The sequence below is a fragment of the Amphiura filiformis genome, chromosome 15, assembly GCF_039555335.1.
Source record: "Amphiura filiformis chromosome 15, Afil_fr2py, whole genome shotgun sequence".
Classification (NCBI taxonomy): domain Eukaryota; kingdom Metazoa; phylum Echinodermata; class Ophiuroidea; order Amphilepidida; family Amphiuridae; genus Amphiura; species Amphiura filiformis.
The window spans coordinates 49,178,836-49,197,815 of record NC_092642.1 but is presented as its reverse complement, the minus strand read 5'-3'; the positions used below and the strand labels follow the sequence as shown (position 1 = coordinate 49,197,815).

General features: G+C 35.7%; 1 protein-coding gene and 1 non-coding gene across 2 annotated transcripts in view; both read right to left on the bottom strand.

Moving 5' to 3' along the window:
* Positions 1-8,645: 8,645 nt before the first annotated feature.
* Trnat-ggu (transfer RNA threonine (anticodon GGU)) lies at positions 8,646-8,719 on the bottom strand. The gene has a single exon. It is a non-coding gene; the product is annotated as a tRNA-Thr (tRNA).
* An 8,950-nt stretch (positions 8,720-17,669) lies between these two features.
* LOC140171767 (ras-specific guanine nucleotide-releasing factor 2-like) overlaps positions 17,670-18,980 on the bottom strand; it is a 340,945-nt gene continuing 339,634 nt past the window's right edge. Inside the window, 2 exon segments of the mRNA XM_072195087.1 lie at positions 17,670-18,295; positions 18,648-18,719. Of these exon segments, the coding sequence (XP_072051188.1) occupies positions 18,176-18,295; positions 18,648-18,719 (192 nt within the window). The 3' untranslated portion in view covers positions 17,670-18,175.

The following is an 18,980-nucleotide window of genomic DNA, read 5'->3' as shown; positions in this document are numbered from 1 at the left end:
ACAAGCATTTAATTAGACAAGGTTCAGTTTTAAAATTGGCAAACTGACCTATACTCGCCTGATCGAATAGCGTATAGCGAATACCGTATACAGTATACTTCGATGTGATCGCAGCCTTATGCACTGGCTATTTGATGTTTCTGATGAGAAGAAAATGCCAAACATCACATATAAGTATAATATTATATGAAAGAAAGGTAAATAATGAAGGAACCTTAGGGCTGATTTCACAAAGCTTGGGTAGTGGTCAGGTTTCATAAGCCAGCAGGCTAGCCCTACGAAATTGGATCCATTTGATTGATTTATCATTCTAGGTGATATACGATGTGAAATGGTAAGCACTGGTATAGAGGACTAATTGAGCTTAAATCTGATGGCGTAGGAAGCCTGGCCACTAGCCATGCTTCATGAAACTGGCCCTTTGTGGCTCTAGAATGAGTCGACCTTCAATTGACAATCATGTTGAAAGATTTTTATGTGAAGGATCAAAGCAAGCATACTGTAAATGATACTTTCTAGAAAAAAATACAGGAATGACTTTAATATGAACAACATACCACCAATACACTCAAAATTGAATCCTGTATTATATTATTGTTATATGTATATGATGTGTATTCTCTGTCCGTCATACCTATTGGTTGTATATTTAGTAATAGTTGTCCTTTGTAATTAATTAGCACTGAAATGCATATATATAAATTCAACCTTCCTTTATGTATATTAGGATCTGATATGTAAAATTGTGAAATTTAGCAGCCGACTTTGTTTTCATTTAGTTGCATTAAGTACTGTGGCCACAGGTGTATTCTGGGAAGTTTAGGCCATAATGCATTGTGGGAGTTAAGTTTGCAATGCATCATGGGAGTTGCAGTCCATTGACTGTTTTTGAGGTTCTAGTGCTATAGATGAGGTGACTTCTGACGTCAATGCCTGGCATCATATTTTATTCAGGGCTTGTGTTTTTAAAACTCTTGCCACATCACAATAAGGCTATTGAACAGTGTAGTAGTTGCATGAGGTTCACTCAAGCATATCGATATACCAGTCCCTTGCCTTTGTTGATAAACAATGAGGTCAACTCATCTATAGGGTACTTTGTAAGTTTGCCATGGGTGTGCATTTTGAGAATGCAGTCTACAGTAACATGCAGCAATGAACTGCAATTAATCGTAACCCTGTATTGAGAAGTGCATTGTGGGACACAGTCTACAATTCAATTGTTTGTAATTCAAACAATAGCAGTAAAGTGCAGTTTGGCCTACACTTCCCATAGTACAATTCTTTTGAATCTACAACTTTGTATGAAGTATGATGGTCACAAAGTAACTCACTCACCTTAAACAGCTCTAGTATTTATTTGTGTTCAGCCTTTCAAATGCGCTATTCCAGTTGAAATCCATACACCCCCTATGGAAGACACGACCTTAATCTCCCACACAGGGGGTGTCGATTTTAAATGGAGGTGCCTATTCAGGTAATCCCATTTGAAATTCACACCCCCTGTGTGGGAGATTAAGGTCATGTCTTCCATAGAAGGCATATGGATTTCAACTGGAATAGCCCAAATCTTTCAGGGTTAACTAATCTCATATTTACCATGTTGACTGAGAAGAAGAAAAATCCGTCGGAACATGGTGTAGACAAGTACAAATATTCTATTGCAAATAGTTTTCAACATTCGATTTATAAGATATCAAATGGATACTTATTTAAAGTCTACAAAAAAGATCTTAAACTGCGACATGTTGACATCAAGTGACCATTAATTTTTACTGCCCCAACCACAGAATTAGAGAAGGAGAACCTGGACTCCCTACACCGCTATTCGGGTCCTTGCCGATGGTGCATGGAGACGAACAAAGACAATTCTGCATCTTATCTGAAACATCTTGGTATCGCCTGCAGGTCACATCAAGTGCCTCTCTCAAATGCACCCATCATCCATGACAACGATTGCCTCGAGTTTTTGCTCCATGCCTGTATTAAGATGGCGGTCGAGTCCTGGTTCTCCTTCTTTAATGCTTTGGCCCCACCACACACTAATATGTGGTGGTATAGTGATTTATTTGCAGTCATCAAAATTTGGATCATAATATTCACTCATTGAAATTATGAGATTTGTTAATTAGTCTTTCTGTGAGTGTATCATGCAACTTGTGTGTGTTTTCATGTGTAACATGTTGTGCAATATCATGTCAGCTGTCAACAAAAAGGTAAATAAATGATCATTCTGTATTCAAAACATCTTGAGTTGTTTATTTTATCATTTATTTTGTGATAGATATGGGTTAACCCCATGAGAACTACCTGCCGATTGGTCAAAAAGAAGTTTTCATTATCAATTGGACCAATCAGCAACATTGTTAGAATAATTTCACCATGCAAAAAAATTGGGGTGAATTATTTGCAAAGCTCCATTCTGATAGGTGACCCCACTATGAGGGTGCAAGGTGGGCCCCTGGACTTTACCAGTTTCATAGTTGAAGATAAGAGATTATTGAAGACACAGTATGTCCGTGAAGTTGCATACTAAAGTTTGTTCGGTTTATATAAGGCGCAAAAAAACTCATAACACAATATAGAATGGCATGCACACAGTTGGGCGCCATGCTTACGCTAGTTTTGCGTTGCGTAATGCGTGACTGGCGCACGCTTATGTGAATTTACGCGAGCGTGAGTTTGGTCTTTATTGACGCGCGCAGTAACAAAAGCCAAATAATTTCCGCCTTATATAAGCCAAACAAACTTTAACACAATTTTTTTGCTTCAAGTAATAGAGGATTAAATTCTGCCAAGAGCCATGTGGGCACCCTTGAGCATATTGAGGTCAAAGGTCACACAAGGTGATTACATTTTTGAAATGCTTTATTCAAGTTCTGAAATATCACTGATGCATAATTAATGAGATATATGTCAAGTAGACTTTTATATGATGTAACATTTTTATATTGATGCTGCATTTGTGATTTTTCTTGTGTGATTTTTATTGATTCTTGTGATTTTGAAAATATATAATGAAAATAAAAGCACAGGGCACTTTGTGTCTTGTGGGAAAGATAAAAAAAAATAGGTCAAAGGGTATTAATAACAATGCACATCAGTCAAATTTTTAAAATGCTCCAAATTAGATAAAAAAAATAGTATCAAATTATTTGTCTTTACAAAGTAATACAAAAAAGGTATTGTTTGCTCTATCTGAGAAGTCAGCTTCATCTTTTACTAGAATAATAGTTTGTCAATTTAATCCCCTTGTGTGACCTTTGACATCAATTTGCTCAAAAGTGCCCCTGTGGCTCCAGGCAGATTCTGAATCTACACACCCCTGATTGTTACTTAAAGCCATAGAAAGACATAGAATGATACAAAAAGCCAGGGAAAGACACAGAAAGACATAGAATGCCACAGAAAGACATAGAATGACACAAAAAGACATAGAATGACACAAAAAGCCAGGGAAATACACAGAAAGACATAGATTGGCACAAATATCCAGAGTAAGACACAGAAAGACATATAACGATACCAAAAGCTATAGAAAGACACAGAGAGACATAGAATGACACAAAAAGCCAGGGAAAGACACAGAAAGACATATAACGATACCAAAAGCTATAGAAAGAGACAGAATGACACCAAAAGCCAGGGAAAAACACAGAAAGACATATAACGATACCAAAAGCTATAGAAAGACACAGAGAGACATAGAATGACACAAAACGCCAGGGAAAGACACAGAAAGACATAACGATACCAAAAGCTATAGAAAGAGACAGAATGACACAAAAAGCCAGGGAAAAACACAGAAAGACATATAACGATACCAAAAGCTATAGAAAGACACAGAGAGACATAGAATGACACAAAACGCCAGGGAAAGACACAGAAAGACATATAACGATACCAAAAGCTATAGAAAGAGACAGAATGACACAAAAAGCCAGGGAAAAACACAGAAAGACATATAACGATACCAAAAGCTATAGAAAGACACAGAGAGACATAAAATGACACAAAAAGCCAGGGAAAGACACAGAAAGACATAGAATGACACGAAAAGCCAGGAAAAGACACATAAAGATATAATTATATGATACCAAAAGCTAGGGAAAGACACAGAGAGACATATAATGACACAAAAAGCCAGGGAAAGACATAGAATGACACGAAAAGCCAGGAAAAGACACAGAAATACATATAATGATACCAAAAGCTAGAGAAAGACACAGAGAGACATAAAATGACACAAAAAGCCAGGGAAAGACACAGAAAGACATAGATTGACACAAAAAGCCATATGAGGACATAGATTGACCTTAAAAGGCCATAGAAAGACACATAATGACATAACAAGACACGGGAAGACATTTAAGTACCATAAAGCATTAATTTGTTATGTATATTTAATGCATAAAACATGAATATTGCTCATTATTAACCTTATAACCTCATTATAATATTTGGGACTTCTATGCTCTACCCCAAAAATGTTTGCTTTAGTCCTAATGTACCATTCATGAGCGTGTGAGATTTATACGTCAAATATATACACCACTGGCGTACATAATAGACCACATCACATGTCGGTTACACTAGAGGTTACACTGGTTTGCTCTCGATTTGGTCTCTACCATGCATGTAGTGTGTGAGAATCATACGTCAAATACACCACTGGCGTACATAATAGACCACACCACATATCGGTTGCACTGGTTGGCTCTCGATTTGGTCTCTACCATGCATGTAGTGTGTGAGAATCATACGTCAAATACACCACTGGCGTACATAATAGACCACACCACATATCGGTTGCACTGGTTGGCTCTCGAGTTGGTCTCTACCATGCATGTAGTGTGTGAGAATCATACGTCAAATAATAACTGGCGTACATAATAGACCACACCACGAGTTTGCTTTGCACCTTACTCTTTTATTATTTCCCCAAACGTCCAAACCTAACCATAATCTTTACCTGAATTCTGATGTCTAACCATTTTTGTGTCGTCCTATAGTTTTGTGTGTCTTTCCTGGGCTTTTTGTGTCTTTCTGTGTCTGTCTTTTTGTGGCTTTCTATGGCTTTTGGGGTTATTATGTCTTTGTGTCATTCTGTCTTTTTGTGTCATTATATGTCTTTCCCTGGCTTTTTGTGCAATGTCTGTGTCTTTCCCTGGCTTTTTATGTTATTATATGTCTTTCTCTTCTTTTTGCTGAACCATGAAATGGTATCAGCCTATATGAGTGTATGTTACTAGCTTACTAGCTAACTGACTAACCATTTGGTCTGAAATGGACATATCTCTAAATGCCACGAAGGTATGACGCCATGAGTGGTGTCATATGAAAGAGGAAAACATAAAGAATATAATAAAAATATTTTCAAACGTCAGAGGTGATCCAGGGGTCACATGGGGTCAAAAAAGGTCATTTAAACCGAAAATGCTCCGATTGAGCTTAAATTTAAATGCAATGATCCTTATGGCATTCTAAACATGTTTAAAACATTTTAAAATTTATTTAAGGTCATTAAGAGGTCATAAAGGGGTAAAAGGTCAAGGTTTTCAATGAAATTTAAATGCAATGATCCTTATGACATTCTAAACATTTACAAAATATTTTTTAATTCATTTAAGGTCATTAAGGGGTTAAAGGTCAAGTTTTCCAAAATGCTTCAATTGAGCTGAAATTTAAATGCAATGATCCTTATGACATTCTAACATGTTTTAAATATTTTAAAATTCATTTAAGGTCATTAAGGGGGTCATACTGTGACAATGGTATAGGCCTACCACAATGTACTGCCGAAGCCACATGGTTCAGCTATGGTGCGGTTATCGCTCTTGTTTTGTGTCATTCTATGCTTTTTTGTGTCATTCTATGTCTTTCTGTATCTTTCCCTGGCTTTTTGTGTCATTCTACATCTTTTTATGACTTTTTGTGTCATTCTACATCTTTATGTGTCTTTTTGTGTCATTCTATGATTTTATGTGTCTTTCCCTGGCTTTTTGTGTTATTCTATGTCTCGGTGTCTTTCTGTGGCTTTGTGTGTTATTCTACATCTGACTTTTTGGGTCATTCTAGGCCTATGTCTTTCCCTGGCTTTTTGTGTCATTATATATCTTCCCGTTTGTCATTCTACGTCTTTTTGTGTGTAATTCTGTGTCTTTCTATGGCTTTTTATGTAATGCTATATCTTTGTGTCTTTTGTGTCATTCAATGTCTTTCTCTGGGTTGTTGTCATTAAATGTATTTCTGTGTCTTTCCCTGGCCTTTTGTGTCATTCTGTGTCTTACACTCGCTTTTTGTGTCATTCTATGTCTTTTTGTCAATTTTATGTATTTGGGTGTCATTCATTAATTATGTATTTCTATGGTTTTTTCCCATTCGCTCTGTCTTTCTCTTGCTTTATGTGACATTCTGTCTTCCTGTGTATTTCTATGGCTTTTTGTGTCATTGTCTTTTCCTTGCTTTTTATGTCATTCTAAGTCTTTCTCAGGTTTTTTCTTCTCGTCATTCTATGTCATTCCCTGGCTGTTTGTGTCATTCTATGCCTTTTTATCACTGGATTTTTGTGTCATTCTGTCTTTTTCTTGCATTTTGTGCCTTTCCCTGGCTGTTCATGTCATTTTATGTCTTTTCCTGGCTTTTTTGTGTCATTCCTTGGCTTTTTGTGTCGTTCTAAATCTTTCTATGGCTTTTTGTCACTGGATTTTTGTGTGTCATTCTATGTCTTTTTGTCACTGGATTTTTATGTCATTCTATACCTTTCCCTGGCTTTTCATGTCATTTTATGTCTTTTCCTGGCTTTTTTGTGTCATTGTTGGGCTTTTTGTGTCATTCTAAACCTTTCTATGGCTTTTTGTCACTGTTTTTGTGTGTGTCATTCTATGTCTTTGTCTTGCATTTTGTGTCATTCTATGTCTTTCTCTTGCTCCTTTAAGCACCTGTGGTGCTAATTAGATCCAAATATGGTATTTTTTTGTTTGTTTGCTTGTTGCTTCTATCTTTGTTTGTTTGTTTGTTTGTTTACCCAGGTTGGTCCGTGAGTAAACACATGCTAATCCATGGGAAATCCATGGACCGTTCCAAGCTCTTCACAATTCATATAAAATAAACAACGCTAACACAGTTGTGCTTTAAGCAGTGTAGCTTTTTTATTTGCTGCATAATTAATGGCAAAAATATGAATATATACATGCAAAGTATGAAATAGATTTCTATCCACATCTAAGTGGCAAAATTTACTATATTATTTAAAGAGAGAAACGTGTAAGTATAAAACGAGTTAACAAGGTACTCATTCTGAAATACATTATTTATCATACAAATCTTATCTACCATCTCACTATGGACCACAATGGTCTTATCCTAAAGGCATAGTTCAATAACCTCAATTAAACAATCATAGTGTAAAATTTGACCTCAAGTTGCAGAATATGAGTTTTTGTACCCACATTTTCAAAGGTCATTCAATGAATGTACAAATGTATTGGGGTTAAAGAACTGCGCCCTTATAGATGAGCATGTTGTGGATCTTAGTGTCAGCAGAGTTCAGATGTAAAACATGATATAACTAATGGCTGCCTTGTGGTTTATGTATTGTGTTTGTTAATAAGCGACATCGGCATTACAAATTCCTCAACAGTGGCGGCATCAGGACTTTTTTCAGGGGGTCATGGGGGCAAAGGCAAAGTGAATGGGGGGGGGGGGCAAAATCAACACATTTTGCACAAAATTGCTGCAAAAAAGTGGCAATTTTTGTAATTTTGAGTTTTTACTGGGGGGCAAGAGTTCTGACTGGGGGCATTTTCCCCCATGTCCCCCCACCCAGTGGTGCCGCTGCTGTTCCTAAAGCATTGTGGGACATTGAACTCTGACCTATCGGGGAAATTGCTTTGATCATTATCCATTTATTGTTGTAATTTATGTTATCATTCAAATATTTTAAATAATTAATTTGTCAGATACCCATGTTTGTCTCATTTTTATTAAATTTTAGTAAAACAATTTAAAGAATATTTTGCATACACAAAAAACAATTTTCCTGATAGGTCAGAGTTCAATGTGTACCAAAACTGCAAAAACTATCCCACAATGCATTGTGAGTTCAATGCCGATTTGGCTTAATTCAGCCTTATGTATTGAGATACATTTGTAACACTTTAATAGGCACTGATCAGGGTGCATATGGTATCAAATGCTCACATCTATTCAAAAAAGAAATATAGGTAAAAAATAAGTAAAATAACACGTATCAACAACAATATTGATTTTAAAAATCACACAGGGCAGCAATGGTATATCACATTTTACGCCTCAACTCTTCAAGTATTTGGTTATAAAAATGTGCAAATCTGGGCACTATTTAGTTTACAACTTGAGAATGACACATTTATGAAAACTAGGTTACAGCTAGGATCAATACACTGAAGAAATTGTTACATTTGAGGCAATTTCTTAACCAAATCAACACACAATTAGAGACTGATAAACAATATGGATTTTTGTTCTACTATTCTCTACCGTGGAACCATAGGCAGGTCCAATATTTTGAGGACTGGATGCCAAACAAACTACAACTGTATCTGAGAAAGGTTTTTTAACACAAGTCTCCACATACATAAATGACAGCCAGTGAAATTTTTTCACTGACCATCCAGGATTTGAACCTGGGACCTTCGGATCACCAGACCGATGCTCTGCCAACTGAGCTAATGAGTCAGATGGAGAAGAGCAGTGATTTTATTATCTATAGGCCTTCAGTTCAATACCCGCCTCTGTCAATAACTGCTTTATCAATAAAAAGTACAGGATATCAGATATTTATTTTTAATGCAAATAACAAGTTAAACTTTATTTGTTTCTATTTTTTTTTCTTTCTAAATGCTATTAAAGTGTGTGTTTCATATCCCTCTATTTCTTTCTATTTTTTTTTTTTTTTTTTGCTATTATTAAAGTGTGGGTTTCTCATTCCTTTATGTCTAAATCATGAAATGCTGTTAAAGTGTGGGTTTCACATCACTTTATTTCTTCCTATTTTTTCTTTCTAAATCCCATCTATTAAAGTGTGGGGTTCTCATCCCTTTATTTCTTAGTATTTATTAACCCCATGAGAACTACCTGCCGATTGGCCAAAATGAATATTGTGTCCAATTTTGAACCAATCAAGGAGTGTATTAATAAGATCATCTCCTCGGCAAATGCAAGTCTGGCCATAGATAGTTTAAAGCCTTGTCATTATTCTGATTATTGGCAATTGAAATGAGCATTTCAAGTTACCAACCAATCAGAAATGCTGTTAGATGACCAGTAGTGTCCAGGGGGTTAATACATTCAGTGTAATTCAATAGTCAATGCAATAATTGTGTAAATGCTAAGTGCTGAGTTTCTCATCCCTTTTAGAAGTATCCACAGGTTACAATAAAATAGATACGTTAATGGTATTTAATCAACATTGTGCTTGCGTAAGAACAAATAGATGATGTCTCTATGCTTGCACAGATTTTTAAACCAATGCATGTTTCCCCATTTTTTATATATTTTTTCGTACTTAAAGTGTAGTTAAAATAAGTATGAGCTGCTTTAAACTTTCAAAACTCACACTCTCATACACATAATGAAATTAAATATCTGTGACTAATTTAATTTAATCAAAACATTCTTCAAACAAATTCTTTGAAAACAGATTTGACTGATATTTTGAAAAAGAAAAAAATGGGGAAAATTAAAACTGGCAACTTTCTTTGAGACAATTTCAATTTCTCATCACCATTTTCAATTTAGTGATTGTACAAATCTCACATTGGGCTATTCCATTTAAAATCCACACTACCCCTGTGGAAGATTTTGGAAATATCTGCCACAGGGGGAGTATGAATTTCAATTGGAATGAACACATTTAGCAGCTCCATTTGCAACTTACTCTCCCTATGTGGAAGATTCAGGTTGAATCTTTCTCAGATGGTGTATGAAATTCAAATGGAGCTCCAAATGTGTTAATTCCATTTGAAATTCATACTCCCCCTGTGACAGATATATCCAAAATCTTCCACAGGGGTAGTGTGGATTTTAAATGGAATAGCCCATTTTTGTTGCCAGTGTCTTCTACATGATAAGTTCTATAGAAACACACTAAAGTTGGAATCAGTACATATCCAAAAATGTATGTGCAAGGCAACTTTGAGACATAGAATTTCATGATATTTTTTTGCCTTATGTGTATTGTAGAATGGCTTGACTGTATCTATGAGCAAAGATATCATGATTAGGGGGCTAAAGGGCGTAACAAATGAAGAGATATTATGAATCCTGTCGCTTTGTTTGTTCTTGATTTTCTTTTTCCAATCTTTTGGCCTGATAATGCATCTGGGATAGGATGAGAAATATTGCCACTCGTAAAAAAAAAGTCCTTGTAATCCCAAATTCATAGGTGTTACCACCTGATAATCTTTACAATCATCATGATATAGCAACAATAACAGCTTTTTTACATGTGTTGTCTTTACATAGACAAAACTAATTACAGTACATCTCTATACAAATAAATTAATGATTTAATATTTTCTTTGTAACAATAATTTACAAATAATTTTGCACAATCCTCAGATATTGAAAATAGAAAAACAAATATAGCACACGATACAGAAGCGTTCTTTGTCAAATTTGATAAGAATTTGACAATGAATTATTTATAAATTTAACAAAAGTATTATAAAACACAAGCATGTGTAACTGACATGACATACAAGTCAATAAGATGTGCTAATTTACCCAGAATAACCCATAATCAACCACGTTTCGGGAAAAAATTCCTTTACTGAAAATATCCTGTACATGAAAAGAAACAAGAATTGAACACAGATCCACACTCCCAGTATTACCACCTAACTATGTGTACACATCATTATTCCCAATTTCGCGGAAAAAAAGGGGTTATTTTTAAACTTAAATTTTTAATGTTCGCGTTATTTAAAAACTAGTGTTGTTTTTGATGATGGTGTACTCGAAATTAAAAAATAGGGTATATTTTTGTGAATCGTAAGAATGTAGAAATCCCTAGAAATCTTACCATTTCTCACTTAATTTGCTCCCGGATTTCACTTTTGTGAAACTTTTGTGCCTTCCTAATATTCAGCAACTCACTTGGTTTGTTTCCCGGATTAGTTTACACCGATTACATCACTAGGGACTTACCCACTTTGGCCGCCGATTCCATGGGACTTTTTTCATCAATTTTATTAATGACGAGCCCGGTCTACGGAGCCACAACAAACTGGGTTCCCACAAACTCCTTTGAAATGGTGCCTGACCACAAAGGTAAAATGATTTGAAAGATATAAAAATGAAATTTGGTGACGTAGGGCCTATGCCTTTCCTTACATTTCAACCCAACATTTTAAACATAAGAAAGTGGTTTCCATATTAAACAGGATCTAAAACTACCCTCAACAAGCTACAGACATTTGAGCTGTTGTTGAGTCGCAAACTAAGTAATACAGACATACATATACATACATTACACCTAATTATACAATATAGGATTGCATATTTCATATGTAAAAATCAATTAATTAATATATACTCAGCAGCATTTGCAGTTACATTTATATAGTATGAAAGAGATAAGAGTAAAACATGTATTATACAACAGCATAGAATCAGCAAAGTCTATACATATAATTAAGAGTCTCAGAATAATCCAAAACCCTGATATTAAGATCTATTAATGCACTTTATTTATCTGTTCTTTTCTAGTCCCTGAATCCAATTTGATTACAGACAATGGGCTGTTCCATTTAAAATTCACACTACCCCTGTGGAAGATTTTGGAAATATCTTTTACAGGGGGAGTATAAATTTCAATTGGAATGAATACATTAGGCAGCTCCATTTGAATACAATACAATACACCTCTGAGAAAGATTCAACCTGAATCTTCCACAGAGGGAGGATGACTTTCAAATGGAGCTACCTAATAGATTCATTCCATTTGAAATTCATACTCCCCCTGTGGAAGATATTTCCAAATTCTTCCACAGGGGTAGTATGGATTTTAAATGGAATAGCCCGATATACCAGTTATCCGGTCACCTGATTTCAAATAATCACCAATTTTAGATACAGAAATATAAACTTATCCAAAAATCATCTTTCCCAAAGGCGTACAGATTTTTAAAAATCCAAATACCTGAATTTGATCAATTCTTGAATGTGAATGGTTCTTAGTGGAATGTTTGAATATGGAATGTTTCATGGCTCACCCAAGACAATAACAAAGATGAAGATTTAATGATGGTCACTCTTGACAAATTCACTTCCCCTCCATTTTCCTCTGGAAAAAAATCATAGCACTGCTATTCGCCATCGAAGTGGTTACATAACTCCCTGGTAACTGGATCGCGCACCTTTTGGAATTGGTAGTACATGTCATAGACTTCTGTTGCGATCATTTCGATCATGGTGCAGAACTCAAAAGCGTGATTCAGTCGACATAGTGATAATCGGATTACACGTAAAACACTTTGCTGGCGAATACTGTCCTTTAATCATCATTACATGAACGGTGCCTTATGAAATCAAAGCAGAAAAAACCTATGTAAAAGCCAAAATCACCGGTTAATCTTTCACCTGTTTTAACCGCTCAATAGCACAATTATAGCTTCAAGCTTATTGGTGCATGGGTTGAACCACAACTGTAGAATTGTGCTCTCTTGAATTTGAATCTGGAATTTTAGAGTAAGCAGGATAAGGTTGAGCAAATCCCTGGTTGTCCTTTTAAAAGCTTTCAAATACTCACAATAATCTAATCCCAATGTTATGAGACCCACCTATTTGGGATTGAGTCCCCTCCCCCAGTCACCTCTCAATAATCCTCATTCACACCACCAGCCATATCCCCCAGGACTCTACCACTCTCAACCCTCCAGTAGCTTTGATCTTTCCTGGGTCCTCTTAAGCTATACCTCATAAGTTGCTTACATGATAAATATATATAAACTGGCAAAATGGCAAATTGTAGCCTGAGACACTGTCAAATTCTTACTACAGGCTGTGGCAAAATGATTGGCCTGGTACTCGTCAATTTTGATATTTACTGAAAAGCCTGCGTCTCCAAATGCAACATTAGATACTCTCAAAACCTTAATGTATAGATAAGTTGACTTCTGACGTCATTGCTTGGCAGTATGAGCATGCATCATCACAATTTCCATTGTTTTTTGCCTGGCAGTATGTGTGCGCATCATATTTTGTTCAGGGCCTGTGCTTTTAAAACTCCCGCCACATCACAATAAGGCTATTGAACAGTGTAGTGGTTGTATACAGTTCACTCAAGCATATCGATATACCAGTCCCTTGCCTTTGTTGATAAACATTGAGGTCAACTCATCTATAGTTTAAGACTTGTTATACAATGAATCTACAAATTAGATCTTATGTTGAATTTTGATGTGACTCATTCACTATAAATAAAAACTGATGGGTACCAATCATTTTGATACAGCTTACACAACATGGTGTTATTTATATGTCATCCTCCCATAGTACCTTTTGTCATATTTATTCATATATACAAAGCATAATTGAATAATTTGTAATATTTATAAGAAAACATTTTCATGTTAAAATAATTCCTTGGTTTTTATATATGTGGCTGGACGCGGCGAATGAGCCGTAAACTCGGCAAACTTCATTTCGAGCTACAGGTGAAAATATGTGCAAATATCGTATTTTGGCGAAGTTGAGATTTTTGCAGATTTGAAATGTTTAAGCTTTCTTCTAAACACATACAAAGTTTTATTTTAAAGAAATAAGTGGAAATATGAAATAATCTACATTTTCTGAGGCCCATCTGATGAACGGTCTTTATGCTTCCTAACTTTGAACGCGTTTTTCTCGGTTTCGCGTTTTGATTCATGACAACCTATAACAAGCCATAACTTCGCTTCTGATTGTCATATGAAGTTCATTGAGGTGTCATTTTAATTCCTGAAACATGCTCTTTGTAAATATGTAAAAAAGTAAAAATGACCAGAGGGGGACTTTACGGCTTATTCGAGGTGTCCAGGCACATATATTTTTGCATAAGGCACATACCGATATAATATTCAGTACATGTATCTCAATATGCTTCAATTACTGTACATTATTAGGCTTACAAAGCTTAAGATTTATCGTATGGCAAAATTCATTTTGTTTACTCTACACATAATTCATAAATATTATGTTTTGTTTACAATACTTTCCTGTCTTAACAAGGTGGTTATTGAACCACAAGTCTTGCCTTTTTTCACAATTACTTTGGGTAACAGTAAAAAGTTACAAATGTTTTGTACAAAATTTTAAAAAAAAAAAAATTCAATTAAAAAAAAATTTGGTTGTTGTTGAATTTGATGATCACAATGCTACTGACTAGCTTGGATCATGCAGCCAGCTATGAGAATGAGAGAGAGGTGTGCATAAATTATGCAAATTACCAACCTCATTAGCATATTTTGCACTGAAAATCTAATCAAGTGTACAACCAGTATGTATCCTCCCTTCCACTAGGTTTCGCAACCATACGCCAATCAAATTTTGGAGCTAATTTGTCCTCAAGATTGAATTTATCACATTTTCACACTTTGTGTAGAAGAGTTGTGCATAAATTATGCAAATTACCTACTAAATTTAAATACTCTTCACCAAGAAACTAATCAGGTAATCAACAGTTTTCAATGTACGATTCCTTCCACCAGGCTTTACTAGCAAGTTTCGCTACCATACGCCTGAAGGATCTTGAGATAATTTGTCCACAAGCTCCACTATCAATTTGCAATCATTTTTGCATAAATTATGCAAATTAGCTACGAACATTTGCATATTTTAAATTTATTTTATATTACAAATTTGCAGAGCACCCCTGGATATCCTTCCTCCCATTGAGTGGTGTCCCCATAAGTCTTACGGATCCCGAGATACAGCTCTGGACAGACGGACGGACGGACACATGGACAGACAGAAAAGTTATTACTAAGTCTCATCCTAAACAAAGTTCAGGAAAGACAAATATCACCTACACATATACATACATCCAATTCTTTTATTAAAAAGAAATATACAATATATTTTCATGAAAAAAGGGGAAAATTGCACAGTTTTTATTCTTACAAATCCCTTCAGTGAAGGAAGGCCGTTCAATATATTTATAAACCCTTCATGAGCATATTATTTCAATATTAATTTTATATATACTAATTATGAATTGTTTTCTTGTTTTTAGATACTATACAGAAGCCTCTTGCAAGAGAGGAAATACATATAATATAGCACCATTAAAGAGTCAAATACACATAAAAGCTGTTATTTCATTGCTCAGCTCAGCTATCCTTCATCGCATTGCACACAGTCTACATGTTTAGTTAAAGTAGCACTTAAAATTTATTTCAAAGTTACATTATACAAATGTGTTCTGGTTAAGCACCATAACAACCTTATTAGGTTGGGTAACGACCTTATTAGGTTGGGTAACAACCTTATTAGGTTGAGTAACAACCTTATTAGGATGGGTAACCTTATTAGGTTGGGTAACAACCTTATTAGGTTGGGTAACGACCTTATTAGGTTGGTTGACAACCTTATTAGGTTGGGTAACAACCTTATTAGGTTGGGTAACGACCTTATTAGGTTGGGTAACAACCTTATTAGGTTGGGTAACAACCATATTAGGTTGGGTAACAACCTTATTCGGTTGGGTAACAACCTTATTAGGTTGGGTAACGACCTTATTAGGTTGGGTAACAACCTTATTAGGTTGAGTAACAACCTTATTAGGTTGGGTAACAACCTTATTAGGTTGGGTAACAACCTTATTAGGTTGGGTAACAACCTTATTAGGTTGGGTAACAACCTTATTAGGTTGGGTAACAACCTTATTAGGATGGGTAACCTTATTAGGTTGGGTAACAACCTTATTAGGTTGGGTGACAACCTTATTAGGTTGGTTGACAACCTTATTAGGTTGGGTAACAACCTTATTAGGTTGGGTAACGACCTTATTAGGTTGGGTAACGACCTTATTAGGTTGGGTAACAACCATATTAGGTTGGGTAACAACCTTATTAGGTTGGGTAACAACCTTATTAGGTTGGGTAACAACCTTATTAGGTTGGGTAACAACCTTATTAGGTTGGGTAACAACCTTATTAGGTTGAGTAACAACCTTATTAGGTTGGGTAACAACCTTATTAGGTTGGGTAACAACCTTATTAGGTTGGGTAACAACCTTATTAGGTTGAGTAACAACCTTATTAGGTTGGGTAACAACCTTATTAGGTTGGGTAACAACCTTATTAGGTTGGGTAACAACCTTATTAGGTTGGGTAACAACCTTATTAGGTTGGGTAACAACCTTATTCGGTTGGGTAACAACCTTATTAGGTTGGGTAACAACCTTATTAGTTTGGGTAACAACCTTATTAGGTTGGGTGACAACCTTATTAGGTTGGGAAACAACCTTATTAGGTTGAGTAACAACCTTATTAGGTTGAGTAACAACCTTATTAGGTTAGGTAACAACCTTATTAGTTTGGGTAACAACCTTATTAGGTTGGGTGACAACCTTATTAGGTTGGGTGACAACCTTATTAGGTTGGGTAACAACCTTATTAGGTTAGGTAACGACCTTATTAGGTTGGGTAACAACCTTATTAGGTTGGGTAACAACCTTATTCGGTTGGGTAACAACCTTATTAGGTTAGGTAACGACCTTATTAGGTTGGGTAACAACCTTATTAGGTTGGGTAACAACCTTATTCGGTTGGGTAACGACCTTATTAGGTTGGGTAACAACCTTATTAGGTTGGGTGACAACCTTATTAGGTTGGGTAACAACCTTATTAGGTTAGGTAACGACCTTATTAGGTTGGGTAACAACCTTATTAGGTTGGGTAACAACCTTATTCGGTTGGGTAACAACCTTATTAGGTTAGGTAACGACCTTATTAGGTTGGGTAACAACCTTATTAGGTTGGGTAACAACCTTATTCGGTTGGGTAACGACCTTATTAGGTTGGGTAACAACCTTATTAGGTTGGGTAACAACCTTATTAGGTTGGGTAACAACCTTATTCGGTTGGGTAACAACCTTATTAGGTTGGGTAACAACCTTATTAGTTTGGGTAACAACCTTATTAGGTTGGGTGACAACCTTATTAGGTTGGGAAACAACCTTATTAGGTTGAGTAACAACCTTATTAGGTTGAGTAACAACCTTATTAGGTTAGGTAACAACCTTATTAGTTTGGGTAACAACCTTATTAGGTTGGGTGACAACCTTATTAGGTTGGGTGACAACCTTATTAGGTTGGGTAACAACCTTATTAGGTTGGGTAACAACCTTATCAGGTTGGGTAACAACCTTATTAGGTTGGGTAACAACCTTATTAGGTTGCATAATAACCTTATTAGGTTGGGTAACAACCTTATTAGGATGGGTAACCTTATTAGGTTGGGTAACAACCTTATTAGGTTAGGTTACAACCTTATATGGTTGGGTAACAACATTATTAGGTTGGGTAACAAACTTATTAGGTTGGATAATATACTTTGACCATTGATCAACACTTCTGACATACCCAACTCTTCTTGGGTTAACACTAACTTTTCCCCCTTGCATCAATGCATCAATGCAACAAGAAAACCTACAAAGAAACTTTTCTGAACGGCCAAACGATTCTGCTCTGACCTTATTAGGTTGGGTAACAACCTTATTAGGTTGGGTAACAACCATATTAGGTTGGGTAACAACCATATTAGGTTGGGAAACAAACTTATTAGGTTGGGTAATATACTTTGACCATTGATCAACACTTCTGACATACCCAACTCTTCTTGGGTTAACACTAACTTCTCCCCCTTGCATCAATCCAACAAGAAACCCTATCAAGACACTTTTCAAAGGTCAAACCATTCTGCTCTGACCACATTACATTCTACAGAGTAATCAATGCTTTGATCTGATATTGCTCAACTGCTTTCACAGAAGGCCAGCCTACTGCAGTTTCACTGCAAGTTTGCAATCCAACATCTTAGATGACTAGGTCTAGCTCAGCTCAATTCTACACCTGTCCCCAGGGCATCTGGTGAATACTCATCATGCCAGATCCATAGTGTTGTGTCCATCATAAGCGCATGTAGTCTCTCACACACTGGATGAGCTATGTTGAGGTCGTTGTGACTGCCGTGGTTCTATCTCCAAGGAGAGGGCATACATCTCATCGTCATCCATTATCATGGATGTATCCACCAGGTAACTGATTACCTATAGGGATTAACAAAGAAATTGATGAATCATTTAATATTTTGTCCAAAACAGCTCTAAATGTATTGACATATGCAGAGTAGGAGAAAATTGAAAAAAAATGTTTGATTGGCATAACCTGACTGACCTTAAAAGAAAGCCTGACCCTGACTTTTTATCTGTTTGAAAAAGAAATAAATAAATTTAAAAAAAAAAAAAAAAAAAAAGATAATTTAAAAAGAGAAGAAATGCAATTTACAATTTTGTTAGGCCTAAGTTATATGATAATATGACTGAATTTATCTATTTATGTATGTTGATCATTTAATGGGGGAGGCAGTGAGTAGCAAACATGGAAGTACTGTAACAGTACCTACCTTTTGTCTGATTCAATGGTGTACGGTGTCTGTTGGAAATGCCTTATTTCTCTGATCACATGGGCAATCTACAAAGAAGATACACAAAATAGTCCATTTTAAGCCTGCAATTGGTCAATTAAAGCTGAAAGGCCTACACAGTACAAAGATTAAATCATATATTCTGTCACTTCATAATTTTGTAAGTTACTTAAAAGCAACACTGTAATCTGGATGAAATCACACTTAAAGCCATATTATAACATTTGCTGAGGAGGACACCCTTATTTCAAAATGGCGGCGGCGGCCATTTCGGATTTGGACCTCTAGCGAAAAATGCCGGAATTTTC